This window comes from Coregonus clupeaformis, chromosome 34, assembly GCF_020615455.1.
Source record: "Coregonus clupeaformis isolate EN_2021a chromosome 34, ASM2061545v1, whole genome shotgun sequence".
Taxonomy (NCBI): Eukaryota; Metazoa; Chordata; class Actinopteri; order Salmoniformes; family Salmonidae; genus Coregonus; species Coregonus clupeaformis.
The window spans coordinates 29,678,086-29,702,637 of record NC_059225.1 but is presented as its reverse complement, the minus strand read 5'-3'; the positions used below and the strand labels follow the sequence as shown (position 1 = coordinate 29,702,637).

The 24,552-nt window shown below is 40.7% G+C and overlaps 2 protein-coding genes and 1 non-coding gene across 4 annotated transcripts in view; 1 reads left to right on the top strand and 2 right to left on the bottom strand.

Moving 5' to 3' along the window:
* Positions 1-3,432: 3,432 nt before the first annotated feature.
* LOC121549534 (motor neuron and pancreas homeobox protein 1-like) lies at positions 3,433-6,852 on the bottom strand. 2 transcript variants are annotated; one of them, XM_041861329.2, is made up of 3 exons: positions 6,155-6,852; positions 5,018-5,178; positions 3,433-4,603 (listed from the first exon to the last, which is right to left on the bottom strand). In XM_041861329.2, exons 1-3 carry the CDS (start codon positions 6,639-6,641, stop codon positions 4,316-4,318), a joined length of 936 nt encoding a protein of 311 aa, XP_041717263.1. In that variant the 5' UTR covers positions 6,642-6,852; the 3' UTR covers positions 3,433-4,315. The 2 variants fall into 2 exon arrangements, with proteins under 2 accessions (XP_041717263.1, XP_041717264.1); XM_041861330.2 differs by having other exon boundaries at positions 6,164-6,852.
* On the bottom strand, positions 5,612-5,686 carry trnaa-cgc. The gene has a single exon. It is a non-coding gene; the product is annotated as a tRNA-Ala (tRNA).
* A 10,012-nt stretch (positions 6,853-16,864) lies between the features above and the next one.
* Positions 16,865-24,552, top strand: part of LOC121549994 (ubiquitin-protein ligase E3C-like) — a 33,197-nt gene continuing 25,509 nt past the window's right edge. Inside the window, exons 1-11 of the mRNA XM_041862037.2 lie at positions 16,865-17,001; positions 17,831-17,993; positions 18,227-18,280; positions 18,384-18,458; positions 18,677-18,823; positions 18,956-19,071; positions 19,306-19,463; positions 19,595-19,760; positions 20,874-21,094; positions 21,342-21,493; positions 21,921-22,111. Of these exons, the coding sequence (XP_041717971.2) occupies positions 17,925-17,993; positions 18,227-18,280; positions 18,384-18,458; positions 18,677-18,823; positions 18,956-19,071; positions 19,306-19,463; positions 19,595-19,760; positions 20,874-21,094; positions 21,342-21,493; positions 21,921-22,111 (1,349 nt within the window). The 5' untranslated portion in view covers positions 16,865-17,001; positions 17,831-17,924. The remainder of the gene's footprint in view (positions 17,002-17,830; positions 17,994-18,226; positions 18,281-18,383; positions 18,459-18,676; positions 18,824-18,955; positions 19,072-19,305; positions 19,464-19,594; positions 19,761-20,873; positions 21,095-21,341; positions 21,494-21,920; positions 22,112-24,552) is intronic.

Sequence of the window (24,552 nt, the reverse complement as noted above, 5' to 3'; positions counted from 1 at the left end):
AATATGATTACAAAAACCTGTACATGTGATCAGTTATGTTACCGGTAAAAATATTGTAATCAGTGCAGTCAAAAACTAGATTTTCCTGTGGTTTATATATATTTACACACTATGAGGTTGGAACAATAAAATGAAATTGTGAAAATTATGATAATGCGCTTTTGGTCTAAGAGCTGTTTGAAAAGACCGCCTGAAATTTCAGCCTGTTTTGGTGGGAGGGAGTTTTGGCTTTCCATGGTGACATCACCATACGGTAAATGAGTTACTAATTCCCATGTGGCTCAGTTTGTAGAGCATGGTGCTTACAACGCCAGGGTTGTAGGTTTGATTCCCATGGGGGACCAGTATGGAAAATGTATGCATGCACTACTGTAAGTCACTCTGGATAAGAGTGTCTGCTAAATGACTTAAATTTAAAATGTTAATAGACCAATAAGAAAGAGAGTTCCAAACCTCTCTGCCAATAACAGCTAGTTTTCCGTTTTCCCCTCCCCACTCAAACAAATCTCGGACAGTCCTAGCAAAATTCTTGTTTGAGAAATTGCTCTTTGCTAAGAAGCTATTTTTGTTTATTTTTGACAATTTTAATTAGAAACAATCACAGTAAAGTACTTAATTGTTCATTGTTACCCAGAAAATATTGAGATAAAAACTGCTGCATTGAACCTTTAAGTTTGTTCCACCTGAGTGAGTCTAGTCTGACCACAAGTCAGAGACCACTATGATGACGCACCAAACGCGTTTCATGGATCCTTTTTGTCATCTTCTAATGCCTCTTAAAGGGAAAGTAATCAAAAATTAACTGAAAGTAATCACATTACGTTACTGAGTTTGGGTAATACAAAAGTTACGTTACTGATTACAATTTTGGACAGGTAACTAGTATGCTAACTATAACGGATTACATTTAGAAAGGAACCTACACAACCCTGTTCATAAAGTAGACTGGTAAACATATCACACTTCATAAACTTATAGCTGCAATGCAAGACATCAAGTAATTTTTCCAACAATTGTTTACAGACAGATTATTTCACTTATAATTCACTGTATCACAATTCCAGTGGGTCAGAAGTTTACATACACTAAGTTGACTGTGCCTTTAAACAGCTTGGAAATTTCCAGAAAATGATGTCATGGCTTTAGAAGCTTCTGATAGGCTAATTGACATCATTTGAGTCAATTGGAGGTGTACCTGTGGATGTATTTCAAGGCCTACCTTCAAACTCAGTGCCTCTTTGCTTGACATCATGGGAAAATCAAAATAAATCAGCCAAGACCTCAGAAAAAAAATTGTAGACCTCCACAAGTCTGGTTCCTCCTTGGGAGCAATTTCCAAATGCCTCAAGGTACCACGTTCATCTGTACAAACAATAGTACGCAAGTATAAACACCATGGGACAACACAGCCGTCATACCGCTCAGGAAGGAGACACGTTCTGTCTCCTAGAGATGAACGTACTTTGGTGCGAAAAGTGCAAATCAATCCCAGAACAACAGCAAAGGACCTTGTGAAGATGCTGAAGGAAACAGGTACAAAAGTATCTATATCCACAGTAAAACGAGTCCTATATCGACATAATCTGAAAGGCCGCTCAGCAAAGAAGAAGCCACTGCTCCAAAACCGCCATAAAAAAGCCAGACTACGGTTTGCAACTGCACATGGGGATGCTTGCAAGCCGAAGAACACCATCCCAACCGTGAAGCACGGGGGTGGCAGCATCATGCTGTGGGGGTGCTTTGCTGCAGGAGGGACTGATGCACTTCACAAAATAGATGGCATCATGAGGAAGGAAAATTATGTGGATATATTGAAGCAACATCTCAAGACATCAGTCAGGAAGTTAAAGCTTGGTCGCAAATGGGTCTTCCAAATGGACAATGACCCCAAGCATACTTCCAAAGTTGTGGCAAAATGGCTTAAGGACAACAAAGTCAAGGTATTGGAGTGGTCATCACAAAGCCCTGACCTCAATCCTATAGAACATTTGTGGGTAGAACTGAAAAAGTGTGTGCGAGCAAGGAGGCCTACAAACCTGACTCAGTTACACCAGCTCTGTCAGGAGGAATGGGCCAAAATTCACCCAACTTATTGTGGGAAGCTTGTGGAAGGCTACCCAAAAACGTTTGACCCAAGTTAAACAATTTAAAGGTACTGCTACCAAATACTAATTGAATGTATGTAAACTTCTGACCCACTGGGAATGTGATGAAATAAATAAAAGCTGAAAGAAATAATTCTCTCTACTATTATTCTGACATTTCACATTCTTAAAATAAAGTGGTGAACCTAAGACAGGGAATTTTTACTAGGATTAAATGTCAGGAATTGTGAAAAACTGAGTTTAAACGTATTTGGCTAAGGTGTATGGAAACTTCCAACTTCAACTGTATATTGCAAAGGAATTGTTATTCATGCCTGGAGCATTGTGTTGATATTTACATGTACTCTAGTAATTGATCTGAGATATAAATTATTGGTAGATATTTACCCTTACAGAAAAACACATGATTTCACATGTGAAATTTCCACGTTTAGGAAATGCTTTTCGTTCACGTTCAACCAAATGTATTACTTGTTTTTTTACTAAGCCCTTGAGGAAAAACCATATAATTCACAATTTTATTTCACATGTGAAATCATGTGAAACCATGTGTTTTTGGAACACTTCACATTTGATGATATTTCACATGAAGTTTCACGTGGATTTTCACAAGTGATCAAATAACCTTTCCCATGTGAAATCATGTGAAACCATGAGGTTTTGGAACACTTCACATATGTATTTTCATGTTATCACATGCTGCTTTTACATGTTGTCACATTAACTTCACATGTGAAATTCATGTTTTTTTCTTAAGGGTGGGCCTAAATATGTATTAGACTATTACTTTCTATTAAACTGGACTGAATTACATTGCCAGACATGCAATTGCTAAGAGCACTGCCTTCTTCCAATATTGTATTTCTCTCTGCTGCAGTCTCTTCAGGCCTAAAGATTATGTAGTGAGCTCAGTAGCCTATAATTTTGATGAGTAAAAGGCATATTGTTGTGGTGGATGTAACATAAACTGTAGCCTAAATCCAGAAAGACCTGCATTATAAGCTGTGGATGTAGACTATATGTCAGCTATTATACACTTCGTAGGCCTACTGAAGGATCTGTCGTCCCCGTTGGTCTGACAGGTCGGGTCATGGGAATCGCTGGTTATAGCGCTGTCGGATCTGTGGAAACGCGCTGGGAGAGCAAACACAAGTCTGGAGTAAGACCATGGAACCATTTCACACTAGACCAGCAATGGGCTCGTATTAATAAGCTGTTGAAACCGCTTGGTAATCACTGTATAGGCGGAAAGATAACTCATCCGATTGTCATTCGATCTGCTAAATATAGACATTATGTCATTATTTATTTATTCAGATATTCTCCTACTTCTCACAATAGCCCTCAATAAATTGTAAAACGTTATGCACCACAACAATATGCATTTACTCATCAAAATTATACTGTGGAAAGTACATACTTGCTGGCTAAATCAATATATCACTCAAAATTATACTGGATCATAACGTCAATTATATAGACCTATGTGTATGCTTATGACCTCTAAACGGAGACCAAATTGGCTCCGAAATGGGACCATAATTGGTTAAGTGTGTTTGATAAATTCACATTGGTCAGCACTAAAAAACACAATGTTCTATACAACAAATGTATTTAATGTCGTCTGTATCATGGGAGATGGTTAACAGTAATTTAGCATGCATTAGCCATTTTATAAATACAGTATACAAAAATAAACAAAAAACATTTTTCTGCACGTAAACAGTATATGACACAATTACAGAAGTGTAACACAACACAAATTCAATAACATTAAACAAAATAAAATGCAAAGATTAATATCATGTCTGAATTTACAATTGGTCGCCATATCAAAATAGTATGATAATAACCCCTATAGTGGAGAACCCATGTGATTGTACTGGACATTAGGGTCCTAAACCAACTGGATGAAGACATGGGTTCATTTTCACATAAAACCATGCAATGTTACAAATAGCAGAGTGTACCTCGAAACTGCATTCTAAAACGTCAATCTTACCTCATAGGGCCATTCTGCACACTGAATCTCAGTCAGGCATTGATCAGTTTGTATTTTCCCAATTTTTCTAATTACTTTCGTAATTTCCAGGTAGGTGATTGAAGGTTGTTATTACTGTACATGCAGCTGCAGTTTGGTGGAAAATTCCATTCACATTTAAGGAGTGTAGGCCTATAGCTTTTCAAAAATACATGTATCCTTACCCCTATCAAGGCTGTGGGCTTATATCACTGGTGTGGGTTCTCTCGTCGTCCGATGAGCAATCCGAGGAGTTGTACAGGAAGTTGTCACCTTCATCATCGTCACTGTCCCTGAAGTCTCTTATTCTGTTACTTTTGGCAGAACCAGTCTTTTGATAATCCGTTTGTTCCTGTCCGTCCGATTTCTCCTTGCCGTTTTTGTTGCTTTTCTTATTCTCAGCCTCCTGTGCGGCTTGCTCTTTGGCCTTCCGGCTCCGTTTCCACTTCATCCGCCTGTTCTGAAACCAAATTTTCACCTGAAAATGAAAATAACAAATATTTTTGAGAAAATGTGTTTTATATGGTCGAACAATAATAGTTCAAGTTAATAGGCCGTTTTTGGATTCGAGCCGTGCGTAATGGGCACCTAGAGCAGCACCTGGCCAGACCATAGAGCACACAACTAAAGAACAGTGTTTTCATGTAAAACGGATTGAATAGCATAATAGTGGTAGCTTAGTGGTTAAGAGCGTAGTGCCAGTAACCGAAAAGTCGCTGGTTCTAATCCCCGAGCCGACTAGGTGAAAAATCTGCCGATGTGCCCTTGAGCAAGGCACTTAACCCTAATTGGTCCGGTAAGTCGCTCTGGATAAGAGCGTCTGCTAAATGACTAAAATGTAAATGTTTCACAATGGCTCTCAAACAAACATGTATTTGAAGCTCTTATATACCTGCGTTTCGGTCAGCATCAAGGATGTAGCCACCTCAAAGCGCTTTGGTCGCGACAGATACTTATTCAGTTTGAATTGATGCTCAAGCTCCAGTAGCTGCTGACTTGTGAATGCAGTCCTTGGTCTTCTGCACTTTCCAAGCAAGTTTGACTGGGCCTGAGCTGGAAAACAAAATATAAAGTACATTTCTATACTCATGAGGTCAAGAAAAAAATTATGGCAACGTGTGTGCTTTTACATTATTTATGCCTATGCACAGCATTTTAAAATCAAATATGTCTGCAAACAAAAGGAATAATATTGAGATAACAATTTCCTTTAGGCCTATATGATATAGCCTATAACAAGATGTCATTTTGTAATACACACATTGAAAATGACAGGGTAATCATTTCAGGTTTAAATGGAAAATCAGTTGTTAAATATTAAATGGATAAAAGCTTTAATTTAAATTGAACACATATAGCCTTTGGGATAGAAATGTGTGTTTTTGCACGCTATGCAGCCTTCTCAAGAAACATTTACATTTTAGTCATTTAGCAGACGCTCTTATCCAGACCGACTTACAGTTAGTGAGTGCATACGTTTTCATACTGGCCCCCGTGGGAAACGAACCCACAACCCTGGCGTTGCGAGCGCAATGCTCTACCAACTGAGCTACAGGGGACCTAACGGTGAGTTTCGGTCGAAATTGCCATAATATTGTTAGTATAACATCTAACATTGCCAGAATATATATTCAGAGAGAGCTAAGCTATTTGCCACATCATTTTAAAGACATCTGTTAAAACGAACAGGAACAAAAAGCGCAGTATCTGGTGAGCAAACAGTGTGTCGCCTGCGGGTTTCACACTGTCACTTTCACACCATTTTAGTTTCTCTCTAAAAACCTATCACCCTCTCTCCTCGCACTCAAACAGCCTTTCTGGCCATGCCAGACATGGAAACCTTTCTTCACCAAGTCTTGAGGCAATAAAGGCACCAATGGGGCAATAATGTAAAATGCATCAACTTGCTCGCCAAGTGCGTATACAGCAAATATAAAGTCAGCAGTGATTTATTAGCAGTCCAAAAATAATGTAATAAGTATAAGCATAGACGACAAACTATGAAAAAGAATGGCGCGGTTATACTCACAATACTCACAATTAAAATCGGGCATTTTGGGTAGCATCATTCCCGCTGTGGAGACTCGCAGCCAGTGGTCGAGCTGAAACGTCCCGGCCGAGAGTTTGAGGGAGTCGCTGCATGGATGGTGGTGATGGGACCCATGTGGATATGAGTAGGACAAGGCAGGGTGCTGCCCTAGGGAGTAGGTATACATGGGGTGGCCGTAGAGAGCCTGAGGAGGGATCCCTGCGCTGCTCTGTGGATGTAATCCAACCATACTGTGGGGACTGTTCAAGAAGCCTGGTTTAGGAATCAAACCAGAAGGGGAAATCCGCGGTGGAGACGGCGTCTCATTCCGTAAAGAGTCGGCATTCAATTCTGAGTTTGGTACACTTCCGGACGATGAAATGGAAGAGGATGATAAAGAAGTCACAAGCGCAAGCGGAGATGTCTGCACCTTCGGCGGGTCAACAGCCAGAAGCGCATCGATGCGGAAATTTTTTGATTTCTCCATTTGAACCAGTGTCCGCGTTGTTTGCAGACGTTGAACAGTTGTTTCAAAACGATATTGAAGTGTTGTCGTCTTTCCACCTCTTAAAGTTATGATCTCGGTTAAAGTGTGAGCGGTGAAACCAACTCTACGTGACACTTAATTTCTATTCGATATGGGATTGGTTCCACCCGTTTGGCATGAGGTTATCCCATTGGTCAATCCAAGCCATGTTTACAATGCGTTTAGTTGGCAAATTGCATACCTCTTCAAGAAATGACCCGTGCCACTTTGGGTCGATAGGGCACTTTTGAAAAGGTGAAGTTTAGAAAAATAAAATAATGAATGGGTTGGATATATTTTCATTTAACAATAATATGATATACATTTAGCCAAAAACGAATAGACTTGATTGAGAGCTTATTGACCTATTTAGAGTCACATAGCCTAATGTAAGTTTAATTAAATTCCAAGTTGTGAAGACTTCAACCTATAATGCCTGGTGATTGCAACCATGGACATTTGCTTCTCCATCTTAAAGTAACTGTTCAGTGAAAATCTCACTTTTAAAAGTTAATATTCTCTTAACTCATGGGCTACCCAAATAATGTTGTTGACTCATCCTATACTCGCATTTGTGGCCAAAGCATAAATTGGAGAAAAGACTCTTAAAAAACTGACCTCAAACTTGTATCTCAAACAGACATTTAAAAAATGCTTGCTATTTCCTCATGGAGAATGAGGAGGATGAGCTGGCCAATCAGTGGTCTACTAGCATGAATAGGCTATTTTTTATGATCAGTATAAGCCGGTATGCCCACAACATTCCAACACAGAAAAACTGCTTTTTAACATACACAGGTAACATTTTTTGGAAGGAAAAATATTTAACTCATATTGTAATTAATTATAGATCATATTTCATAGAAATCTCGACACATAGGACAGTTACTTAAAAAAAAACGATAGCCTATCCTTTCCTAAGGGTAATTATTCAAATGCTTTTTGGGTAGGCCATTGTGAAGAGAATCGTTTGGCATTCCCCATAGTGCCAGTATTAATGTCACCTGTTAAATCCACTTCAATCAGTGAAGATGAAGGAGAGGCGACAGGTTAAAGAAGGATTTTTAAGCCTTGAGACAATTGAGACATTGATTGAGTATGTGTGCCATTCAGAGGGTGAATTGGCAAGACAAAATATTTAAGTGCCTTTGAATGGGGTATGGTAGTAGGTGCCAGGCGCACCGGTTTGAGTGTGTCAAGAACTGCAACACTGCTGGGTTTTTCACGCTCAACAGTAACCTGTGTGTATCAAGAATGGTCCACCACCCAAAGGACATCCAGCCAACAGCAGGTCAGTGGTCAAAAACGGGCCATTGATGAAAGAGGACAAAGGAGGCTGACACAAATTGTGCAGAGCAACAGACAGGCTACAGTAAGTCAACTGACAGTCCAGTACAACATGGGTGCCCAAAGACCCATAAAAGAATGCACAACTCGTCATACCTTGACACGAATGGGGGAAGCTGACGACCTTACAGAGTTAAACTTCTTTCAGCAAAAAACAAGACACTGCGGTTGCATTGGGCTAAGGAATGAAAACACTGGACACTGGAGAATTGGTCTGATGAACCCTGCTGTTTCACGCTGATGGGAGGACTACGGTATGGAGAAAACCACATGAGTGCATGTATCCATCATGCCGCGTGTCAATATTGCAGGCTGGTGGTGTTGTGGTGTGGGGTGTGTTTTCATGGCACGCATTGGGCCCCTTGATAAAAGTGGAACAATGTTTGAATGTCACAGGATATCTGAACATCATTGCCAATCAGGTGCATCCCTTCATGGCAGCAGTGTATCCATCTGCTAATCTGATTTTCTCAGCAGGATAATGCCCCATGGCACAAGGCTAGGATTGTCCAGGAATGGTTCCATGAACATAACAGTGAATTCAGCTTACAGGAGTGGCCTGCCCAGTCACTAGATCTAAATCCAATTGAGCATCTGTGGGATGAGATGGAACAAGCTATTCGAAGTAGAGATCCACTACCAGCCAACTTGACACAACTGTGGGAAGAATTGGAGTCAACATGGGCCAGCGTCCCTGTGGAACGCTTTGGACACCTTGTAGAGTCCATGCCCCGACGAATTGAGGCTGTTCTGAGGGCAACTCAATATTAGGAATGTGTTCCTAATGTTTTGTACTCTCAGTGTAGGTGTTTATTTCTTTCTGCAGTATAAGACAATGGGGGGCATCGAGGGGCCTGTGGATTCCTAACTTCAGATCTGTGCACATAACTCACATTTTAGTTGGGGGCAAGCATTTATGATTACATTTTACCCCAAAATCCGTAGGCCTGTTCAATGCATTGAATTTTGATGGCTTATGTAGCCTACATGTACAGCTTAGCAATGACAGACATATTGCCCAAAATATTTTGGAAGAAGCCTATACAGTCAAATAATAGGCCTATTCATTTTCTATGCCCTGTTATTGATCATAAATTGTTAATGAAGAAACTCACTTGCTATGGCTTTACATCCCCTGCCATCACATGGTTGGAGAGTTATTTATCCAATAGAACCCAGAGAGTGTTCTTCAATGCAAGCTTCTCTAACATCAGATATGTACAGTGCGGTGTCCCTCAGGGCAGTTGCCTTCGGCCGTTACTCTTCTCTATTATTACAAATTATTTGCCACTGGTCTTACACAAAGCTAGAATGACTATGTTATGTGGATGATTCCACACTCTTCATGTCAGCACCCAAAGCCAGTGAGCTCACTAAAATTCTAAATAAGGAGTTACAGTCAGTATCAGAATAGGTGATTAATAATAAACTGGTCTTAAATACATCTAAAACTTTTCATGAGAGATATTACTGTCTGCATCAAAAACGTCTGCTAAATGGCGTACAGTGGCTTGCGAAAGTATTCACCCCCCTTGGCATTTTTCCTATTTTGTTGCCTTACAACCTGGAATTAAAATGGATTTTTTGGGGGTGTGTATCATTTGATTTACACAACATGCCTACCACTATGAAGATGCAAACAATTTTTGGGGGGTGAAACAAACAAGAAATAAGACAAAAAAACTGAAAACTTGAGCGTGCATAACTATTCAACCCCCCAAAGTAAATACTTTGTAGAGCCACGTTTTGCAGCAATTACAGCTGCAAGTCTCTTGGGGTATGTCTCTATAAGCTTGGCACATCTAGCCACTGGGATTTTTGCCCATTCTTCAAGGCAAAACTGCTCCAGCTCCTTCAAGTTGGATGGGTTCCGCTGGTGTACAGCAATCTTTAAGTCATACCACAGATTCTCAATTGGATTGAGGTCTAGGCTTTGACTAGGCCATTCCAAGACATTTAAATGTTTCCCCTTCAACCACTTGAGTGTTGCTTTAGCAGTATGCTTAGGGTAATTGTCCAGCTGGAAGGTGAACCTCCGTCCCAGTCTCAAATCTCTGGAAGACTGAAACAGGTTTCCCTCAAGAATTTCCCTGTATTTAGTGCCATCCACCATTCCTTCAATTCTGACCAGTTTCCCAGTCCCTGCCGATGAAAAACATCCCCACAGCATGATGCTGCCATCACCATGCTTCACTGTGGGGATAGTGTGCTCGGGGTGATGAGAGGTGTTGGGTTTGCGCCAGACATAGCGTTTTCCTTGATGGCCAAAAAGCTCAATTTTAGTCTCATCTGACCAGAGTACCTTCTTCCATATGTTTGGGGAGTCTCCCACATGCTTTTTGGCGAACACCAAACGTGTTTGCTTATTTTTTTCTTTAAGCAATGGCTTTTTTTCTGGCCACTCTTCCGTAAAGCCCAGCTCTGTGGAGTGTACGGCTTAAAGTGGTCCTATGGACAGATACTCCAATCTCCGCTGTGGAGCTTTGCAGCTCCTTCAGGGTTATCTTTGGTCTCTTTGTTGCCTCTCTGATTAATGCCCTCCTTGCCTGGTCCGTGAGTTTTGGTGGGCGGCCCTCTCTTGGCAGATTTGTTGTGGTGCCATATTCTTTCCATTTTTAAATAATGGATTTAATTGTGCTCCGTGGGATGTTGAAAGTTTCGGATATTTTTTTATAAACTAAACCCTGATCTGTACTTTTCCACAACTTTGTCCCTGACCTGTTTGGAGAGCTCCTTGGTCTTCATGGTGTCGCTTGCTTGGTGGTGCCCCTTGCTTAGTAGTGTTGGAGACTCTGGGGTCTTTCAGAACAGGTGTATATATACTGAGATCATGTGACAGATAATGTGACACTTAGATTGCACACAGGTGGACTTTAGTTAACTAATTATGTGCCTTCTGAAGGTAATTGGTTGCACCAGATCTTTATTTAGGGGCTTCATAGCAAAGGGGGTGAATACATATGCACGCACCACTTTTCCATTATTTATTGTTTAGCATTTTTTGGAACAAGTTATTGTTTTCATTTCACTTCACCAATTTGGACTATTTTGTGTATGTCCATTACATGAAATCCAAATAAAAATCCCTTTCAATTACAGGTTGTAATGCAACAAAATAGGAAAAACGCCAAGGGGGATGAATACTTTTGCAAGGCACTGTATATTATTATTATAATCAAATTACATTCAGCTCAGACACCAACAAGACATGCCACCAGGGGTCTCTTCACAGTCCCCAAGTCCAAAATTAATTAACGTCAACGCACAGTATTATACAGAGCCATGATCGCATGGAACTCCCTTCCATCACCAATTACTCAAGCAAACAGCAAAATTACCTTTAAAAACGGATTAAACTATATCTCATGTAAAAGTGGGGACTGTGAAGGGACACACACACAAACACACAGACACCCTCTAACACACACGTTATTTTTTAGTGGTATTGTTTGTATGCTTTTTTGTTGTTGTATTGTTTGTATATCATTACATTTGTGTGACTGTCCTTGTCTATCAGTGTATCAGCATTTTGTTACTTGTCATGTTTTGTGTTTTTTTGTGGACCCCAGGAAGAGTAGCTGATGCTTCTGTAAAATCTAATGGGGATACAGACAAATAAATTACCAAACCATGCAGGATATTATATTCCTCCCCCCAAAAATCTAATGTCACATATGAAAAACGGTGTCTATGCATGACCCAGAGACCTGAGCCCAACTGGGAAATTTTGCTAAGAGCCTGCCTTATGCCACTACCCAGACCCGAGAGTAGAATGAATACATTTTGCTCTGCTCTGCCCTGCACAATATAAATGTTAAATGTAACATCTTGATATGGAGGGCATATAGCCTCCTGTGACCCTGCAAAAATAAAGTTCTTATATGTGAATGGAAGGTTTTTTTTGTGTTTGGGGTGAAAGGAAAATGCAACCAATAATGGATATTTAAACTAAATGCAATACATTTACCATATTATTTTGGAACTCCTTTAATTACTAAAATAAATTACATATTAGACTTTTCAAAGTGTATTAAATTAGGAATCATTATAATTAGGGTAAGACCATCATTTCAATATCTATTTTGAACGTGCTGCCCCCTGGATCTCTTCATTTATGTCTCTGCATACATTTTACATATTTAGCAGACGCTCTTATCCAGAGCGACTTACAGTTAGTGAGTGCATACATTTTCATACTGGCCCCCCGTGGGAAACGAACCCACAACCATGGCTTTGCAAGCGCCATGCTCTACCAACTGAGCTACTGGGGACACGGTATACACACCGGTACATAGATATTCAATATTCAAAGGCATATTTTGGCATTGAAAGCGCACTAACTGTCATCAAATGAGACGAAAATGGCATCCTTAGTCCTATAAATATGAAGCATATAATAGTTATTAGAGCCATAGGTTCCATGTAGGCCTAGATATCTATAGCTCTGGGGGTGGTTGTCTTTTGGTCTAATAAGCCACTTAAAGTTAATGGAGGAAGAGGTCGAAATGAGAATTATTACTGTTGCCCTTAACCTGTCTCCCAATAAAGCTGATTAGTTTTTGTCAATTCATCAGCTAACTGCTCTATTGGGACCTGCGCAGTCTGTGCAGACTTTATTTGCTCAGGGGAAATCAACAAGTCACGGGGTAGTTCCAAGTAAAGGATGACCGTTTAATTGGAAACCTTGATGATAGCATGACTGATTACGGAATAATAGCTACATCTGAGATTGATGTGGCATTCTGCAATGGGAGTCCACGTGCGCCACAACACTATAACGCCTAAACCCAAGCCTAAAAGCTAATCAAATAATGCTAATGGGGTAATCTTGATATGGCTTTTATCTCGCTCAGGCCTCAGGTAATGTTCACCTTATGCATTTCGAACATGGACTAATTTGTATTTTTTTATGATGAGCTTTGAGAGCCATTAAGAAAATGTTTTGAAATTCAATTTTCGGGATTTCTTAGAATTTATGAACAGCATCTGTGCATTCTGAATCCTCGATTTGATCATTTTCTTTATATCTTAACAGCGCCACACCGTTTGATCTGTGCTTTGTCGCCTCCCCTGGTTTAATTTCATTAAGGGGCCACATTAATATTTATATTAAAGCACCAGTGAAATATGAAGCCATTTAGTATTGGCCAACACCAATCACGGAGATTTATTGCCCCTTTTCATCACGTCAACAGGAGGGAAAATTAATATGGCACCCTAAGATGGAAGCGGACCCTAAAACCCCAGTCTTTCCTGAAAGCTGTTAATTTGCGCCGTAATTACTTTCACAATTAACTAAAATACAAATCAAAGTGACAAATCGAGAGAGTTTATATATTCATTACCCTCGGTAAATGTGTTCATTATGAAAAGGCAATTTAAGAGGACGTGCACTGTCTCTTTTATTGCAATAAATACATTCAATTAAATCGGCCCAAATGACCACTGCCTTGAAATGCAGCTAGGACTGATTTGAAACACATTTGTGACTCATCATTTTATCAAAGGAAGCCATTCCTTGGAGAGTATTTCTCTCCTTAAAAGCCCTTGGACGATAGACTCCATTACTAGATATCATTAGTGAGGAGATCACATTCCTGCAAGACTAAATTGCATATGATTTTTGTAGACCGCTGGAACTGAGTAGAGAACTAATTTCCCTGCAACAGGCGCAATATGTCTAAACGTCCTAAATGCAATATTGCAGGCTAATTTCTTGGGGACGTGCCATCAATTTTGTTTGGCTGCAGAGCCGTATTGATCATTTCTCTCAATGTCCTTCAGGATGATGACATGAATCACTAAATATAATGTAACTTGTGCTATATTATGCATATTTTTTTATCCTTTTGGAGTAAAATAGCAGTAGTTTTTAAGGTTCTCATAAAAAAATCGACCAATTTATTTTGAGTAAACATCTAATGAATGAAAATTATTCAAAACGTTAAAAAAGTTGTAGGCCTATTTAAAATGGCTGCTAATTTACTTTATCTGATCAATGTAATTATTGTTAATAATGCATAATTATTGTTAAACATGTATTATTATTAGCTATTATTAATATTGGTGTTGTTGTTGTTTAGGCCTATCACATAGTCATAAACAACAAGTAGTAGGCCTACTACTCATACCTTAGGTTTACCTTTCTGTAATTCACGTTGACGGTGAAACCACTTTATTTTACGAACCCAACGAAATATATTCAATCCCATGGAGTGATGGTCAAATCAGTCTGCTTTCGTGTTGTAAAATTTCCACTGAACGAGATGACAGTCGGATAGGCGGTTCCTCCATGACATGAGACACGGTGATTGACGATCTGAAATGTCGATGTAATCTTCTAACGTCTGTGTTTCCAATTGACACTGGAAAGGATTAATTGTGCACCTGTCAAAGTGTTAAGCAACCTGTTTATGATTTAATACAATTCATAAAATATGATCTCAGAACATATTATTTTAAGTTGTTAGGCCTACATGTGTATTTCTTTTTTTCTGAGCGAGTGCTGCAAACGATAAATGTCCTATGATATCTTATTTAATTTATGAAATGTACCGATTTTTACACACAAGCACAGAAAAGCACAACGAATGGATGTGACAAAACAGGACTGCATTTAAATAGAACAAAGAATTAAGGTGGTTGAGATGTAAGCAAGATACGTCTTCCATAGGGCACTTGTGTTCAGCAAAATTGATGCTCAAAAGCAATGGACATTGATGATGACGCAGTTGACGAGTAATTTGTTAAGTTTCATCTCCCTTAATTCAACTATGATTAACACTAGGCCTATCACTGTTTAGACATTTACTACATCAAATGTATGAAAAATATACTAAAATGCACTTCATGCTAAAATGCACACCCTCAAACCTCTCTTTCTTATTCAGGGGAGAAATGTAGTGAAGTGACATCCCACAGACAGTAAATTATGCTGATTTATTTTCTGAAGACACTTCCAACCTGTGGCCTTAAATTGATTCGATTAGATGTAGCTACAACAACATGCAGTCCAGGCCAGCGGTTTATGATATTTTGAAATGTGTACAGTCCCCACCTTGATGTATTGACTTGGTCCTGAGACAAAAACAAGCAAATATGTACATGCACAAAAGTCCATTACTGTGGCAACTCTCAACAGCTAGCCCACTGGGCACAGACGTCAATTCAACGTCTATTCCAGGTTGGTTAAACATATGGTGCGTTCGTAAATTCACTATGGCTATCTACTCCGATTTCTGAGTACCCTCGTCGGAGTGTGCCAGAGCACAGAATAACTGATGAATTGACGAACAAGCAACACCCGTTGAATATGACCGGTGTCCATAAACGTCGGCAAAAAAACGTAATTAAATTGTTTCCAGCAGCACAGTTAGTCACCAACGCTCTAGATAACATGAAAAAAGCCTAACCACCTCTGCTAGGGTGAGTAAAATGGTCAGAGTAAGGTGTTCTCGCAGTTGTGTTGCTCATTTGTGTCTGGAAGTAGCTAGCAAGCTAGGCGACTTTAGCCAGTTAGCTTGAGTGCTTTACTGCGGTTGTGAGGTCAGAACGCTCGGAACCCTACTTATCTGCCAGAGCGCTCTGAACGCTCCAATAGCGAAACGCTCTGAATTTAAGAATGACCCAGAGCGCACTCTGACACACTGGACGCAATTTACGAACGCACCCATAATTTCATTGAAGTGAAGTGGAAACAACCAGTGTGCCCACTGTCCAGTGGGAGATTACTATTTGTGATTTGTCGAAATTGTTCAACTGTGATAGTGTTGATGCGTTTTAAGATGGAAAATTAACAATAAAATAATGAAAAGGTCTTCTTGACAATTATGACGTCTAATTGCACATATAAGATGTCATAAATGCTTGACCTTCTTTGACATAATTGAGGGTGGAGAGTGACTTAAGTATCTCCAGGATAATTATTGGATTAGTTCGTTTATATCTATTTTCAAACTGAAAAGGGATTAAATAAATCAAAAACTCATAAATCATTCTGAACAGAAATGGGAGATTGAGTGAACAGGAGAAGTTTCAAATCCAACTCTAAATAAATCAAATCAAATCAAATCAAATCAAATTGTATTGGCCACATGCGCCGAATACAACAGGTGCAGACATTACAGTGAAATGCTTACTTACAGCCCTTAACCAACAGTGCATTTATTTTTAACAAAAAAGTAAAAATAAAACAACAACAAAAAAAGTGTTGAGAAAAAAAGAGCAGAAGTAAAATAAAATAACAGTAGGGAGGCTAAATATACAGGGGGGTACCGGTGCAGAGTCAATGTGCGGGGGCACCGGCTAGTTGAGGTAGTTGAAGTAATATGTACATGTGGGCAGAGTTAAAGTGACTATGCATAAATCATTAACAGAGTAGCAGCAGCGTAAAAGGATGGGGTGGGGGGGCAGTGCAAATAGTCCGGGTAGCCATAGGACAGTATGTAGGGTTATATGTAATTTAGAGAGACTAAATGCAATTTTGAACAACATTCTTCAGGTTTGACAAGCACACCTGTCTTCTTTCCATTCATGAAAGTATACCATCAATGCAGCTAACATTGTATTGCATACCACATATCTATTTTCTCTCTTTTCTAGTTGAAGTGGAACTAGGCCCATTGTCTACTATTGCATTATAAAGAATATCAGCATATGTTGAGTTGAATAGCAAATCCACTAAAAATCCCATATGTTTCCTGTTGCTCCCGGGACCAAGGCACGAATGCACCAGCTAGAAGATCCAATAATGCCAAACTGTGTTTTATTGACATAGCATTCAGCGAATAGCATTTCAGCATTAAAACGCGTGTCCAGTCGGATTTCAGTATTCTGAAGAGGCGGACGTACCCGTTTATGTTGTGTTTCTGGAAAGAAGGGGAGAAGGAGCCAACAATACATTTTTGTTTCATTTAATATAGCACAAAAGTCTTATGTACTCTTTCATTTCGGTTGGTCATTTCATTAATCAAAGGTAATCAACATACAGTTAATTTAATTTTTAGTCCAAACGATTTATTCTGTTAGAACAAAGATGTCAAGATGATAGCCATGATTACTAATGTTAACGCGTTAGCTAGCTAGAAAGGCGACCTGTCCCGTAAAGTTAGCTAGCCAGCTAACGTTTGCTAACTGGCTAGCTAGCTATAATGTCAGAAGAGTCATGTACATGTACGCACGAATAAAGTAACTTTGGGGTTGTCTGTACATCTAATGCTTTTGAATTTACGAAGCAGTGGCAGACAGATCACCAAGAGCGATGTATACACAAGCTGCTGAGTCATTAGCTAACCTAACTAGCTAGCTAACATGCTAGCCAGTTAGCCTAGCGTCCAGTGTTGTCTTTGGTGTTGTGCAATGAAACCAAGAGTGACGTTTGCTAACTAAGTTGCCTAACTAACAAATAAATAAAACCGGAACATGGTTGACAATGTAGATAATGCGTTAGAGAGACATCTACAAGGCAACAGTGATTTCCCCACAAAAGGTGATGTGTTGTGCTAGCCAGTCAAAGTCACTTGTGTCTGTTGGGGATTTTTATAACGTTAGCTACTGTAGCTAGCTAGCTAACGTTACTGTAGCCAAGCATGCTAGCTAGTTACACTTTCCACAGGTTTTCCCATTTCCCTACCAGAAATATTCTAGATGTGGGAAGTGTAACGTTAGTTAACAATTGTAGCTATGTGTCTAGCTAGCTTTAATCTTGATGCTTTATTCTGGATGGTGTCAAGTTGTCGGTACTGTACTAAATTAGACAACTAGCCAGAAATTAAATGGAATGTTTTGTTTACTTTATTTCTCAGATTGCTGTAGCACCCACTTTGTAAAGTCCTGAATTGAACCAAGTCAAGGATCCTTCATCTATGGTTAGAAAAATCTCTTTGATAAAATCTAACCATGAGCTTCAGCTTTGAGGGAGATTTCAAAACAAGACCCAAGGTGTCTCTTGGGGGAGCGAGTAAAAAGGTAAGCCCACTATGAGATTAACCTTACCTGCTGTATAGTGATGGCTACTGTACTATTTCTATAGCTAGCTATAAGTTAGCATAGGTAGCCGCTAGATCTGGGAAAAAACTGGAAAAATGCACATCAATCCTAGACGATAGTGCAGATCTAGCAGCCACTATTATCTGCCTAGGCTAAGCTAGTGACTTAATTTCTCTACTAGTCGTGTCAGGCTAATATACTTTGTCTTTCAGGAGGAAAAAGCATCTCTCCTACACCGGACACAAGAGGAAAGGAGAAAAAGAGAGGTAGTCCTTTGATGTAAAATCATCCAGCTTTGTATGTGAACCAATCATTATTTACTTTCGCTGTGTATTTATTTACTTGACTCTGTTTTTCAACTTCAATAAGGATGAAAGACGAAGATTGAAGAATGCAATTATCATTCAATCCTATATACGAGGATACCATGACCGAAAACAGCAAGTATGTCAACTATTATGAACAAGCTCACAGACATTAGACAACACCCATTCTTGGGTTTCAATGCCATTCCCTTCCACACGCCCTTATCTTGCCAGCAATCCCTTTTCCACAACCTTTTATTGCTGCTGGCAATGTTGATAGATACTTCATTGTGTACAATATCAAGGGATCATCCCTATAACTGTCTGTGTTTGACCTCTGACCCTGGTGTTTTCTAGTATGCCATCCAGAGGGGCAACTTTGACCGCTGTGTCTGCCAGGCACAGTCAGAAGGCGGACCGCCAATCTCCGACGCTGCCAGTCTCAGTCTCTTAACAAGGCAACTGCTATTTTTCTACAGACAGAGTGAGGACTCTCAGAGATTGGTGAGGACCAATGGTTTTCGGGCAAAAGTGTTGTTGAACTAATGAAAAACTTGTGTAAAAATGCTAAAATGACTAAAATGTACATCTTGCGTGTGGGAACATGATACAACATTTCTGTCTGTGTCTCCGTAGATATGGATTTGTCAGAACCTAGTGAAACACAATGGGCAGTTTGTGAAGCTGCTGCTGGGGTCAGAGAGACAGACGTGTGTGTTTCAGATTAAGAGGGTCCTGGGCTTCTGCTGCAGGTAATGGGGCTTACACCTATTCTTCATGAATGTGCTCTGGGATTAAGTTTCCCCTTGGTACAGATCTAGGATCAGCTTCCCCTCTTCCAATCCTAACCTTAACCATTAGTGGAAAAAAACACAAAACTGACCCAAGATCAGCTTCTAGGGGCAACTTCACTCTACATCCATTGGCAAACAAATCGATGAAGTATATTACACCACCTTAACACCCTCTGTCCATCTCTCTCCAAGACTTCTGCAAACCTGCAAGGATGACAGTTTGAATGTTGCCGTTCCCATGAGGATGCTGGAGATCTATTCCTCCGAGAGAACCTATCTTCCTGTCCTTCAAGACGTTAATTGTGTAGCGTCGTTAATCGAGCAAATTTTGCACTATATGGTACAGAAAGGTAAATATTGTGATGATATCTGTGGAAGTGCACTATAACATTTTATTTGGTTAATGCAAATTTTCAAGCCCCATTGAATTTGACATCTTGCATCAGCTCTCTTTCTTTTTCTCTGACTCTTTGTCTCTCAGGGTACTACAGGTCGCTTTATATTCTAGTGAATCACAAGCTCCCTTCCAGTCTGGAGTACAGTGACGCCCCCTCTGGAGCACACGCTATCCCCTTGGCAAGCACACTGCTGGAGCACACGCTGAAGCCCCTGCACTTTACCTATTCCTCCTGCACAACAGGCGCAAGGTATAACACTCTGGGGTGAAGTTTTCCCTAGGTACAGATCAGCTTCCCATCCCCCAATCCTAACCTTAACCATTAGTGGGGGGAAAAAAATAAAAAAATCAACTTTACCCTACTATAACTGCAGCCGTAGCGTCTGTAAAACCAAAACACGCACACACAAATGAACAACCCTAAAACTAACCAGAACACACACAGAGAGAGAAGGCCCTTTGTGCTAAAGTCAGACCCCTTAAAAGTTTCACCTCCAACATATGAAAACCCCCTCACACACAAAGCGTCTCGGCATCAGCGACTGCTGAGCATGTGGGAAAGAGCACAGTGAGAAGCCACGAGTGGAATGCCTTTGTTTGTGGCGTATGCTGTTAAGATTGTGCAGTAAACCGATAATGTAAACTTTGGGCATTTGTTTGTCCTTTTGAGTCGGCGGAGACACTAATTGCTTCACCAACTTGTTTACGAGCAATAAAACTGACCCAGACTCGGAGTACAGAATATTGACTAGTTGCACTCAATTTGAAACATTCTTAATGACAAACGAGGGGGGCGTTCTTTTGTTTTTGAAGAAAAGCAGAGGCTGTGTGTGAGGAAGTTGTGTACACACTCACTCCAACGGCTAATTATCTGACCGGGGCCACCAGATGTGAGTGACTCAGTAAAAACTGCTCTGTTTGACAAGACAATATTGGGGCACTCACAGAGCTGAAAGGAGGAGGCACCTACTCTCCCAATCACTCTATTGTCCCTGTTTGGGGAATGAGTTTAAAGAATAACTACTCAAAAACGGTATTTTGGCACTGTACGGAAAGTGCTCCATCTTGAAAACTTGACTGCTGACTTTTTGGAGATTGGTATTAACAGTGTGAACAAAATACTTAAAGATTGAAACTGAAAGTTATCCCTTTTAAAAGCAAAGCCTTTGTGGAATCTAAGCAGTTCATATGTTTATTCGTCATAGTGTAACATATTTGTACATTTTGATTTGTGATCAATAGCTTAATCCAATGTCATTATCATGTATGTAGTGAACATTTAAAACCAACTCATCCATTTTACAGTGTGGAGAATGTAATGTAATGACAATCAATTTCTCTCCCTCCCTCTCTGGTTCCACAGGCAGTATGTGTTTGCAGCCTTCACGGAGGAGTTCATCTCGGCGCCATTCACGGAGCAGATCTTTCACTTCTTTATTCCGGCGCTGTCCGACCCGCGCCTCCACTTCCCCTTCGAGGCCTTCCTGGGCTCCCTGCAGGCCACCGTAGTCTCCTCTGCAGCGGCGCAGAAACAGGCGCCGTGGCTCTTCTACTTTGTCCTCTCGGCCGGGGAGACCTGCCTAGGTAAGTGTCAGGGATACGCTTTGGTTGCGTCCAAAATGGCACCCTATTCCCATAGGGCTCTGTGTAACGTAGTGCACTATGTAGGTAATAGGGTGCCATTTGGGACACAGGCTTTGTGTCCAGTGTGTGGGGAATTGTACTCTTGTGTACCAGAAGATACACTGACACAAGAGGATTTGGAGGGAATGACCCGAATTTTTTTTTATGGTGATAGGGAGTGTTTGTAGTAATGCGTGTGTGTGTGCAGGTTCCCTATCAGAGGAGGGCCTCCACCTGTACCTGCGAGCTCTGCAGACCCTCCTACCTCTCCTCCCCGTGTCAGAGAGCACCAGCAGGCCGGAGAGCATCAGTGACTCAGAGGACGAGGAGGACACTAACATCCAGGCTCCGTCCACACAGGTAGCTAGCTAACACACACACACCACTAAACACTGGTGGAACACACACACACCACTAATGTGTCAATACAGGTAACACACTGAAATCCAGGGATAGTACTCTGCAGGTTACAGGTAATGCATATAGTTCAGAATGCCCTTTTACTTCACAGGCAACACTTTCAAATGAAAACGGCTAACATCTGATTAGAGGTATTTCACACGAGTAGCAGACCACAGCCTTATCCACACTGCCCCTAGGCACCTCACTATAAACACCTGGGCCCGTATTCATAAAGCGTCTCAGAGTAGGAGGGCTGATCTGCTCCATTATGATCGAAATGGCAGAACTGATCCTAGATCCTACTGACGCTTTATGAATACAGGCCCTGCTATACTTACTGAAACAACTCACTCAAACCTATTCCGTGTGTTCTCGATCGTTCCAGCACGACAGTTATCGGATATCGGTGCAGCTGATCACGGAGGAATGCGTCCACAAGCTGGACACCAAGCAGCAGACCAACGCGCTGCTCAACCTGGTGTGGAGGGACTCTGCCAGCGAAGAGGTCTTCACCATGATGGCCTCCATTTGCCACACACTCATGGTGCAGCACCGCATGATGGTGCCCAAAGTCAGGTCAGTGTTCTACATCGGATCCAGTTACAATGCATGCGTCCCAAATGGCACCCTTTTCCCTATATAGTGCACTCCTTTTGACCAGAGCCCTACAGGCCTTGGTCAAAGTAGTGCACTATAAAGGGAATAGAGTGCCACACCTAAGGTTTTACATGTATCTACGGTGCTAGAATAACCACTTTTGTTTTATCCTCGCATTTAGTAGTTTCAAAACTTTTATTTCGCTACAATTTTAATGAATATTTCGTCTTAAGTCATTTTACAGGAACTTTATGTGAAGCCTTTTTTTATATATTTTTTGACATCATGAAAATTGGTGTTCAGAATCAGCATTTAGTTTAAAGTTGTAAGCAACTAATGTGAATCGCGATGAAGAAGCACAGCCGTTATCTGTCGTCTTCGCCCGAGTGGCGTTTACAACCGGTGGAGGAAGTACTAGGATGTCAGGGAAGCTCTGAAGCTGTCACTCCTCGATTAGGGTAATTAGCGCTGGACTGGCTGATTGGGTTGATTGTATAAGGGCAGGATGTGAGAGGGGGAGATGGCTGCTGCCGTGGCTGAACGAGGGGCTCTTCCCTGGGCTTTATGGCACATACAGAGGGTCTCTCAGTCTCAAACCCTCTGGTTAATAGTTAGTAGAGCCAATGGAAGACACTACCTGTCCGTACTGTGGGGATGAGAGAGTGAGCGTGTTATTTCAGTCTTATCATTACTGATGCGTTGTTCTCACCTTTTACAGGGTGGGCAACAATAAAGGTGACTATTGTTTAGGGCTGGAGAGTTACCTTGGTCGTATTCACTAGAAAGCAAACAGGCTGGAACGGGAGAAAGTCTACCTGAATTTGTCCAATAATAAACCCTTGTCTTCGTTGCAAAATGTTTTAAGTTGCAAAAATGTTTGATGGTTAGCAATGGTGTGCACCAGTGGCGGTCAGTGCCGTTTAAGATGAGGGAGGACGATATTATTTTCATGAGCATGGCCTTATTTCTATTACAGCATATTGGATGACTCTCATTCATATTCCATTCACCCAGTTCAATGTAATAGCAATAGGTTTAGGCTACTACATGATACTCAAATTATCCCTATACCCATCATGAGGTTGCTACAACCTAGCCTATGAATGAAAGTTTACAACGTAGGTGCACACAGTTCGAGAGCCAAATTTGAGCCGACAGTGACATTCAATACCGCCTTGCACACTCTTGCCTGCATCTAGCTGATATAGGGGTGTAATCATTAGTCTAACAGTTGCAAACGAGAGTTTCTATTGGACAAATTCAGGTATGTTTATCCCTGTTTTGTTCCGTTTGCTTCTGTTTAAGAAACTTTTTCAACAGAATCGGCGGAATGAATACACCCCTGAATACGCATAAACACAGTTCACTTTCATAGCAGCCATGTTGTATTCCTTCTATGCACTCTCCTCCTCTCACCTTGTCCCTTCGCTTGTGGACTTCAATGCACAACACATCAGCTGTATGTGACCAGGTGAAAAAACCTTTCCAAGCCAAACCGCTACACACAGCCTACATCATTGTCACCATATTAGCTAAAGTAACATAGCTAATAGAACTAACGCGTTAGTAAACCCGCTACAATCATGCAGTAACGTTAGTGTACAGTCAGTAAGCAGTTACACCGGCGGGCCCCGGTGGCAATAAATGAGTAATACCAAAAGCTTACCTTGACTTGGAAGAGTTCCAGTGTTGTGTTGGAAAGTCATAGCCAGCTAGTTAACATAGCATCCCTCTGTTTGAGCAGGGTGTTTCAGTAGGCTAAACTAACTAGCTGCATTTGCTAGCTAAGTGAAACTGAAAGTTTTAAAAAAAAGTACAATCTCTATTTCTCTCTTGCTTCTCCTTAATTTTGGAAGAAATTAATTTGTTAAACTGTTAAACTATTGTATTTTTCTCTCTGAGTCAACTACTCACCACATTTTACATACTGCAGTGCTAGCTAGCTGTAGCTTATGCTTCAGTACTAGATTAATTATCTGATCCTTTGATTGGGTGGACAACGTGTCAGTTCATGCTGCCACAGCTCTGATAGGCTGGAGGACGTCCTCCAGAAGTTGTCATAATTACTGTGTAATTCTATGGAAGGGGGTGAGAACCATGAGCCTCCTAGGTTTTGTCCAATGTACCCAGAGGATGACGGAAGCTAGCTGTCTTTCGGCTACACCATGGTGCTATCCTACAGAGTGCTGTTGAGGCTACTGTAGACCTTCTTTGCAAAATAGTGTGTTTTAATCAATGATTTGGTAACGTGATTATATTTAGTGTAGTTTTATCTAAAAAATGATTACTTATTTAATGTTTTACAATTCAATTTTTATGAAATTCACTGAGGAGGATGGTCCTCCCCTTCCTCCTCTGAGGAGCCTCCACTGTTGTGCACTAAGGAATACAATCCTGTCTGATCTCATGCTAGACTTGAT

Bases quoted from the DNA above. Each gene is read 5' to 3' on its own strand.
- LOC121549534 (XM_041861329.2), bottom strand. From the start codon at position 6,641: ATGGAGAAATCAAAAAATTTCCGCATCGATGCGCTTCTGGCTGTTGAC. The intron at 5,179-6,154 runs GTGAGTATAACC...TTTGTTTTCCAG, and splicing joins CGATTTTAATTGTGAGTATT to CTCAGGCCCAGTCAAACTTG. The intron at 4,604-5,017 runs GTATATAAGAGC...TTTCATTTTCAG, and splicing joins TGATGCTGACCGAAACGCAG to GTGAAAATTTGGTTTCAGAA.